The sequence below is a fragment of the Triticum aestivum genome, chromosome 2B (assembly GCF_018294505.1).
Source record: "Triticum aestivum cultivar Chinese Spring chromosome 2B, IWGSC CS RefSeq v2.1, whole genome shotgun sequence".
NCBI lineage: Eukaryota > Viridiplantae > Streptophyta > Magnoliopsida > Poales > Poaceae > Triticum > Triticum aestivum.
In genome coordinates, this window is record NC_057798.1 from 729,228,719 (window position 1) to 729,238,111 (window position 9,393).

Genomic DNA, 9,393 nt, shown 5'->3' on the forward strand with positions numbered 1-9,393 from the left:
GGGCGGCGCAAGGTCGGAGGAGGCGAGGCCGGGACGGGGAGGAGGAGGCGCGGCCGGGCGGGGAGGCGGCGCCGCGGTGCGGGACGGGGCGGGTAGGCGTCGCCGCGGTGCGGGCCGGGGCGGGGCGGGGAGGCGGAGGGGCGGCCGGGGCGGTGCGGGACGGGGTGGCCGGAGGCGGGCGGCAGGGCGGCGGATCTGGGGAGGGAGCTGAAAACTCCCTCCCGCGCGAAACTACCTCACGCGCGAAGAGGAAACCGGGTCGACGAGGGGTTGGGCTGCCAACCCCTGTTTCTACAGGCCGGGAAGGAGTATAGGGGTTGAGCGTCTAAAAAAATTTAAGGGTTTAAGGGTTAAGGGGTTCTATTCTTTGTGATTTTTTTATCTCAACCCGTAAAAAAGCGGTTATTTTTGAGGGTTTGAGAGTTTAGGGGTACTACTAGTAATGCTCTAAGCCTTCTTCCGGAAGCCTCACTGCCACCGCGAGCGCGAGCGCGAGACGGCCCATGGCTCCGCCGGCGCCGTTCCTCTACGCCCGCAGCTCCGGCGACGGCACGAGTGCGGCGAGCCCCCCCCTCTTCTTCCTCTCCTTCTCTTTCTTCGGCTCTCTCTCCCCCCTCTGAGTACGGGCGATTTTTGCCCCGCGCGCTTTGTGTGTGCAGGCCAGGACGCGGCCCTGCGGGCGGCCTTGGAGGGCGACCTCCAGCGTCTCAGAGGTTGGTCTCTCATCTCCTCTCCTTCCGCCCCATGTTCCTGAGCTTTTCCCCGCCTCGCGGGGCCATAATTTGTTGGATTCGATTAGGGTTTTGCTTTTGGCTGCCGCAGTAATTAATCGAATTACCGGCGGCTAGAATATATTTTCACAGGATGAGATGCTGCGTATGCCACCATTGTTCCATGAGCCGCACCAATCCGGGATCCTATTTAATTTGCACGACACTAGGAACGATCCCTTCTTAGCGTAATTTCCCCCCTTCACTTGTGTGGAGTAGTACCATGATGGTGGGTTTCTTCTTGCTGTATGTACTGCCATGATTGCCTTGTTAATTTTGGTGTCAGCTTTCGCATTGTAGGCAAATAAGTGTAAAATTTGGTGTGCACAGTAATTATTCTCGAAATTATGAAATCTTCTTGTGCGATTGTGATCTTGTGGGCTGTTCAAACTTCAAAGGGATAGGCGAGTTGTTGAGAAATTGGTTAAAAACAAGTCCTTGCACGGGGCACATCTTCTGACTTTACAATCACACCGCTATTCTTTTTGTCGGGTCGATGCACTGATTGACCGTGTGTCCAAGACATGAATGGGCAACCTTCAACCCTCTTTAGTTCAATCAAGTGGATTAAATTTCCAAAATTACAGATTTAGTTCATTTGATTGAACTAAGGAGGGGTGGAGGGCACCCTCCCTAAAGCTCACCAGTTTTCACACCCGCCTGACTTTGTGAGATTCTTGTCCATGCAGCACATGTGGTCTCCTTTTCTTTTGGTTCTCTAGCTAGTTATAATTCGGCAATTTGCTTCACTAATGTGTTGATGCTTGGGTGTTTACTTTGGGAGAAAGGTACTGTAAAGAGTCTTGTCGACCCAAGGGTGGTCTTCTCTTTCGAAATGGGTGACCTTGGTGTGCTGCACCTCGCAGCCGGCAGAGGGCATCTTGAAGTTTGCAAGTACTTGGTGGAGGAACTGGGGGGAGACGTGAATGCTCCTGCTCCTGGAGTTGGAGGTAATCCTATAACTCTTTCCTCTTCTCTGGAAATTAGCATATCTCATGTCTATGTTTTATCACTATTAGATGTCTGAATTGCGTTGTTGTGCTTTTTGATTGCAGACTTTGCAGGTGTGACACCCTTTATGACATCTGCTCAGTCCGGCGATGTTTTGACCGTGAAGTATTTGCTTGATTGTGGTGGTGATGTAACTAAAGCAGATAGTAAAGGACGCACAGTTCTCCACCATGCGGCATGCAAAGGTAGCTCCTTGGCCCCTCACCCATGCAATTTCTTTTATATTTCCAAGCGTATCGCTTTATTGTGTAGGTCACACCAATAATATTGTAGAAGAGAAATATTGTGATAATTTTCATATGGTCAATATAGATATTTTTTCTGAAATATAACTGGTCAAAGTTGGATAAATTTGTCCCACCTATGATTTACACCATCGTGGTCACTATACTAGCAGTTCCTTGCTGTCGTACACTTAGATGTGTTGCCACATGACTTGTGGAATTATTTTATTCATGACAAGAAGCTGTAAGGTTACTGAGTTTCTACTTTCAAAAGGAGTACCTGTTGACATAGACTGTGGCCGTGGTACACCACTCCATCAAGCTGCTACCAATGAAAAGGATAAAACAGTGAAGATTTTGTTGGAACACCATGCAGATGTATATAACTCTTACCTTTGTGATAAAAAAAAAACTTATTTTCATTTTTCATTTTCTAGAATTGATTTGCATTAGATGTAGACATTCACATATGCTTCTGGTTGTTGGTGTTGACAACTTACATATGGCATCTCATAATCCATTTTCTCGGATTATATCGTGTCCTAGATGATCTTAAAGGGTGCTTGATTTGAGGGCCACCTCAACCTAGGATGTGTTTATGTCCTAATCATATGATATCATGCGATTATCACATGCTTTTTGCTCCCTAATTTTGTAAATAGTCTTACGCTTATGAGCGACGAGGTGCCGATAGACCAGCCAATTACATCCTTCAAACCAAATGAGTTACGGTTGGAGCTTCCTATGAAATTTGTCTCTGAGTCTTGATGTGAAAATTTCAGTTCGTGTCATTGTCAAGTTTGAATAAAGTATGGTGCTCATTTGTCTCTGGAGATAATTATGGTTCCATGTGTCATTTGTGCTTTGTCCATTGGAGTCACAAACATATAGTGCAGCGTTAGCTCTTTAAGTACTAGAAGCTTGCATGCTAACTTGGTCTTTTTAGTACAGCTGCAAGCCTGCAACTAAACATATTGAAGCATTATATATGTCTGTTTGTTCCTTTGTATTTTATAAGAATTATTACTCTTGGACTAAGGAGAAATCTCACGTTCTTCTTTCAGCCTAATACCACTGTAACCGGTTTGGGTACTGCCCTGATGGGTGCTCTTTTGTACCGTTCATTGAAATGCATGAAGCTGCTGATTAAGGCAAGTATTCTATTGTCTACATTTGTTCATTACTATGTACTGATTTTACATGGAGATGGAACCGTGAAACGTTTTATTCCACAATCCTTTTCGCAGGGTGGTGCTGATGTCAATCGAAGGAACTCCCTTCTGGTTACTCCGTTGGTGTTCGCTACAGGGCACAAAGGCTATACCAACTTTGTGCAGTTTCTGTTAAAGGCAGGAGCGGATCCTAATATTCCCGATGCTGTATGTTTTCTATATTTTGTAGTTCCATTATACTTAAACATCTGCTGACATAATTATTCAACTCTTAAGGAGCTAGTTTAGTTTTAGCAATGAATTCAAGGTGCTTTCAGTCTTTGACTATGCAATGAGAAGTTGCACTTAGGCAAAAGGTAGGCGTGTGAGCTTTCAACAAATGCATATTGCTGTTGCTGATTATACTCCCTCCATTTGAAAATATTTGATGTTCTAGTTTTGTTCTAAGTCAAAAAAATTAAGTTAAATCAAATTGTAGATAAATTTACCAACATGGAAACCAAATTTCACTTAAAGAATGTTTGACTTAGGAGAAAATTATAACATCATATTTTTGATTGAAGAAGCAAATTTTGAGTTCTGGAACAACATGCTCTGTTATGTGCAATCATGTATATGTGTATATCATTAGTCTGAAATGTTTTTGAATACGGTGGATGTCCTTGTATTGAGCCCAAAAGTATGTTTCTATATTTAATATGTGGTCGGTGCTTAACTTAACAGTTGATGAGATATTAATATCTCATAATGCAGCATTCAAGGTAGCCGCATTTGCTGAATGCACTCATCCAGCAATCACTAAAATGACTTGACTTCTCTTAGCTTACTTTATGTTTTCTTCATCCCAATCATTGGTATTTGTTCAATTACTCTGAAGTGTCAAATTATATTCGTGCTATCAATAATTGTAGACCAATTTTAAAATTCATGTATAGCTACTTTTCCTTATTGTTTTTTTCTATATATTTCACGGGGACTCATAAAGGGTATGCCACTAAAAATTACTGTTGCTTCTCAATCTCAACTGTTGCTGAAATACCTGTTCTTAATCCCTTGCTGAAGAACGACCTTTTGGTATGCTGTCGGAGTATGTTCACTGTTTAAATTGCTACTACTCCCTCCGTTCCTAAATATTTGTCTTTCTAAAGATTTCAACAAATGACTACATATGGAGCAAAATGAGTGAATCTACACTCTAAAATATGTCTATATACATCCGTACGTTGTAGTCCATTTGAAATCTCTAAAAAGACAAATATTTAGGAACGGAGGGAGTAGAATTTAGAAGTGCTTGCTGGCTATGTTTTTAAGGCGACGCTTTGCTTTAAGGCGCTGGGGGGGGGGGGGGGGGGGGGGGGCGGGCTCGACGCCTAGGCGCCTAAAGCGGGCATATTTGCAAAGCGCTGGGGGGGCGCCTCGACGCCTAGGCGTCGCCTTACAGACGCCTTAAAAACATAGCTTTCTGGGATAAATCCTGGTTGAAACATTTGGTACCAATATTATGTAGACCCTGGTTCTCTCCCATGGTATTATAGTTTCCTATATGGGTTATATCTTTTCATAATGTTCATATTCTTTTACTGCATTCTAAAGGGTCCTTTAATTATGTACTAGTTAATTCCAAAAGAGTTGACATTTTTCCTTTTGTTGCCCAGTATGGTAGGTTACCAGTAGAGCATGCTGCGAGACATGACTGCAGGGAAGAAGTTGAAATGCTGTTTCCTTTGACTTCCCCAATTCCAACTATCCCAAACTGGAGTATAGATGGAATCATCTCGCATGCAAAATCTGAAAGTGCAAAGCCACTGGTACACTATTTATTGCTGTCACCCTGTAGATGAATTTTACTTGAATGCCTGGTCATACATTTTGTTCGCCAGTCCTGAATTTGTCCGTCAACTGTTATGAAGTGGAGTTACTATATATGCATGAGACCCCATTTGAATGAGTATCATGACTTCTTTATGGGTTTTTTCTTCAGAGCACCATCTCATCAAAACCATAAAATTGAAGTAGTTAAAGCTCTGAGAACAAACTACCAATTCTAATTTGGAAGGACCAGACTTGGACACCTTATTTTGGCTGTTCAATGGTTAAAAAACAACAACTTGTTTTTTCAGCAATTCAATGAACTGCTGTAAACTGTTCGTGATGCGTATTCAAGATACAGGAATGCTTTATTATAAGCATAATGCTTGAACCTAGTTCAAAGCATGACTCCTATATTGTGGATGTGAATTTTTCAACTGTGAAATATACCCGTGTATATGCTGTTTTAGTAATATATAGTAATAATTTGACATATTAATTCTAAAATTATGTTGGACCTTTTCCTCTTGTGATTAAAATCTTGTTGTGTTAGTATACATAGTTGAGAATTTACCATAATGTGCACTTTGCATTGCAGCATAAGCATATCTGGATAACAAGCTATGATGATTGTGTAACAGGGTTGTTAAGTTTCTATTTTAATCGAAATATCTTTGAAATGATGCTTCATTCCTACATTTTTTCCCATTGTTCTATCATTCAGGTCCAAAGCCACCTTGAACGAACAAAAGCTATAATGAAGTCACAGGCAGATCATGCATTCAGGCTGAAGGACTATAAGTTAGCATCAAAAGCATATGGTGTGGTAAGCCCCTTAAACCTTATCTATAGATTATGGTGGTTTAGAAGGTAACTTTTTTCTATTAACAGGGACCAATTGCAGAACATTATTTGTTCTCTAACCAGATTCCTAATGTTTGCTCTCTAGTTTCCCATTTATTAGCTGTTAATTTGCCATTATTATGTATTTCTATTGGATTAATATTATTTTTTGGGGCTAATCTTAACCTGCCGTGGTGAAGTCCTCCCCACTTGTGCCAAGAGGTCCTGGGTTCGAACCAGCCTCTCTGCATTGCACTTTGCAGGGGTAAGACTAGGTTCCTATAATCTCTCCCCAGACCCCACCTTGTGTGGGAGCTTCTATGCACTGGGTCTGTCCTTTAATCTTAACCTGCCGTAATGAGATGATAATCGTATAACCTGCTATGTTTGACCATAGGCAATAGGTGCTGCACCGAGTGCAACATTGTACGCGAACAGGAGTCTTTGTAAACTGCTGTTGGGTGATGGTGAAGGTGCTCTGTCAGATGCTCTCAGATGCAGAATGCTGCGACCTAACTGGGCAAAAGCTTGCTACCGTCAGGCTGCAGCTCACATGCTACTAAAAGTGAGTTACTAAATGTCTAACTTGCTGCCATTGTGTTTCCCTACTCTGCAGTCTATATAGTTGCTCATGTTCCTTGGATGTGCTGTGCTCTACGTCTAGGAGTATAAACAAGCTTGTGATGCTCTCCTGGACGCTAAAAAATTAGATCCTGGAAACACAGAGGTTGAGAGAGAGCTACGGTAATCTGTTGTCTTGTATTTATCTCCTTTGAGTATACGTCTTGCAAGCATGAATGTCATCCTGGAAAAATAAAACCCGTACTAACGACCAGCAGTCACACGCTGTACTAGTGCGCCAAGTGCCATTATCAAGTCATTAACTGTAGACTAAACATTTCCATTTCAATTTTTGGTGCCATTCTTCCATATAGCTGATGGTGCTGGGATTAAAGCTGAAATTTGTTCCATTTTGGTTAACCCTGTACAGGAAGGCCAGGGAATTAATGAAAGCTCCTGGTGAAGCTGACAAGTGAAGCATGGTGTTTAGTGTTAGAGTAGACCTTATGCTTTATGCTTTCTCAGGGGAATGTTCTTTTGGATTCCGTTAGAGTAGTTGGTCAACTGAATCTGATGGTACTTATGCGAGTAGAAAACCGGGTTGCTGTAAAACTTGCTGACTTGCGTAGAAATGAGATTAATCAGGAAGCAGGGCGCTGAAATGCTGATGGGCCTTTACCACTTGAGTTAATTACATTACAAGGTTGACTGAATCCATTACAAATGCTCAATCTGAATGACGATTCCTTGTGAATTTTGAATATTTGACAATCTTTCAGTCTGTAGTTGAGTTGAGAACAGAAAAACGGAAGCAGTACTACCCTGTCATTTGCATCTTCTGGCATAAGGTCATTTCCAGAACATACATGTGTTCAACGGGGTTGTTTGGCGTACCGCTTCTGCCAATAAGCATGTACTTCCTGTACTCTACATATTGACCATTTCTGTGATATCCAATGATACCCCGCGCGTTGCTGCGGGACTTCATAGGCACGTGATGTAAAATTATAAAGCTAAATCATAGATGTGATCATATAATAATAGACATAGTGATGTAGTATAGTTGTGGACAACACTATGGCAGTTGGCTTTAAAATTATCACGGATACTAATAGATAGAAAAATATCTATGATACCGAGATGACATAATATGTATATTTATTTATCTAAAACAATAAGTGGACGATTTAGAATATGAGGTGTAATCCTTGTGCTATGGCAGTGCTTGTACCGAGCTTTTCCTTGTTATGACCGACAAATAACAAAAGATTAAGAAGGTATGCATGATTAGTGAAATAGAATGCTGCATATTCTGATGCTTGATACATACCTCACTTGTTGTCTGTTCATATGCACTTCTGCATAGTAAAATCTGGAATAAATATAACAAATACAATTCAGCAGATGCACCCGAAAAAAAAAATCAGCAGATGCGACTTTATGGTGATGAATAATATCATGAAGATCGTCTTACCATAACTATGCTTTGCAGGCTGACAACAAAAACATACATGAATTAGTGGCAGCAATTGGCCGGGAGTCCATCGGTCATGGTGATAGAAGGGTTGGCGTTGGCTCCGATAAGAGACGCAGCGGCTGAGTGTCTGACACGAGCTGTTTTTGGCTTTCTTTGGACTGAATCGTCCAATGGAGTGGGATCACATCAACAATCAAAGAAGAACCTAGCTGCAGCTCACATACAAAAACTTGGCTCGGGCAGCCCTGACACAGGGTGTTAATTCGGGAACATGACCATAGTTTGACCGCGCGGACGACACTGCCTGCAGTAAAAGAACTGAGAGGAAAGAACATGCGTTACTAAGGCCACAATCGCCGCCCAAAGAAGGCCACCATTGTTGTTGTCGTCTCTGAATCAGCCGGGGCTGGGTGGAGGAGGTTGATCGAACGCCCCTGCAAGAGTAGTGGTTATCAATGGAGGTCCTACCCGGCGTCACCATCAGCCGAGGCCATCTAGCCGGCGTGGCATCAACTTCGTGGGTGAGTCACCGGGTTGTCAGTGAAGGTCTCTCCAGATGTTCGTGAACTGAAGCTAGCAAGATCGCTAGCAACCACACTATGATGATTCAGATAAAGCTAGGCATTGGCATCTGCATGCCTAAGTAGCATTTAACCGGCGTGACCTGTGGTAGGCAAAACGTTGGAAAGGAGAGGAAGACCAACGAGGTACTTTTGCTCAATATAATATGGGCGAGGTCACTACTCCGGCCGGCTGCTCAAATGCCTCATCAGTTAATCTTATAGAACGCCTGGGAGTGAGAATTAAATGTAAGTACATAGTGGAAGGTGGCTTGAAGAACAATGGAAGCCACACGTTGGTAAAAAACCTTCCGGAGGAAATATATAACAAAGAGATGAAGTGACATGGGTAGAAATTGCTGAGATGGCTAGATGATGATATGGACGCGCTGCATGTCGAGAGAATTGATAGTAGTGGGGATCAACTTTTTAAGAATGTAAGATTACTACATCAATTCAAACATAGCAAGTTCATTTGATGCAAACATAGTTCAAACTACTGCATCATGCCAAACTCCTCCGAGTCTACTTGAACTACATAAAACTACTCATCATTGTTGGACTCGGTCTTCAACAGCTCCTAGAATTCCTCTTTTGATGTGTGGTTGTCAGAGTCGTCGTCCTTCTCTGAGTTATCCCACTCCGATGAGTCGGACTCAAACGGAATCACCGTTGAGGGGCTGGCCTTGCCCTCCTTCTTCACCGACTTCTTCTGCTTGGCGTCACACTTTCAATAGAACTCTTGCTCGGCCTGGACAAACACCAGATGCTCCTGCGCGAACCTCACCAGCGTCTTCTTCATCCGTTGCCACATCCACAACCATAGCCGACATCGAAGCATGCATCAACACTCAAAGCCAAGCCCATGCCCAAGCCATGGTGCCTTCAACAATCTAGAGCTTGAAGGAATGGTCAAAAGCGACGAACTAGGAAACATTGTCATCCAACCATCGCCCAAGGATATCA

General features: G+C 42.8%; 1 protein-coding gene across 6 annotated transcripts; it reads left to right on the forward strand.

Moving 5' to 3' along the window:
- Window positions 1-422: 422 nt before the first annotated feature.
- On the forward strand, window positions 423-9,161 carry LOC123046995 (ankyrin-1). Of its 6 annotated transcripts, none has more exons than XR_006422716.1 (12): window positions 423-555; window positions 660-713; window positions 1,559-1,720; window positions 1,826-1,966; window positions 2,280-2,383; window positions 3,070-3,156; window positions 3,253-3,384; window positions 4,833-4,985; window positions 5,711-5,812; window positions 6,030-6,094; window positions 6,227-6,394; window positions 6,494-6,568. XR_006422716.1 is itself a non-coding variant. In XM_044470470.1 (12 exons), the coding sequence occupies exons 1-12, from the start codon at window positions 504-506 to the stop codon at window positions 7,908-7,910; spliced, it is 1,263 nt and encodes a 420-aa protein (XP_044326405.1). In that variant the 5' UTR covers window positions 423-503; the 3' UTR covers window positions 7,911-9,140. The 6 variants fall into 6 exon arrangements, 5 of the variants coding, with proteins under 5 accessions (XP_044326405.1, XP_044326404.1, XP_044326406.1 ...); XM_044470470.1 differs by lacking the exon at window positions 6,030-6,094 and adding an exon at window positions 7,883-9,140 and having other exon boundaries at window positions 6,494-6,573; XM_044470469.1 differs by lacking the exon at window positions 6,030-6,094 and adding an exon at window positions 6,821-7,171 and having other exon boundaries at window positions 6,494-6,573.
- The last annotated feature ends 232 nt before the right edge of the window (window positions 9,162-9,393 follow it).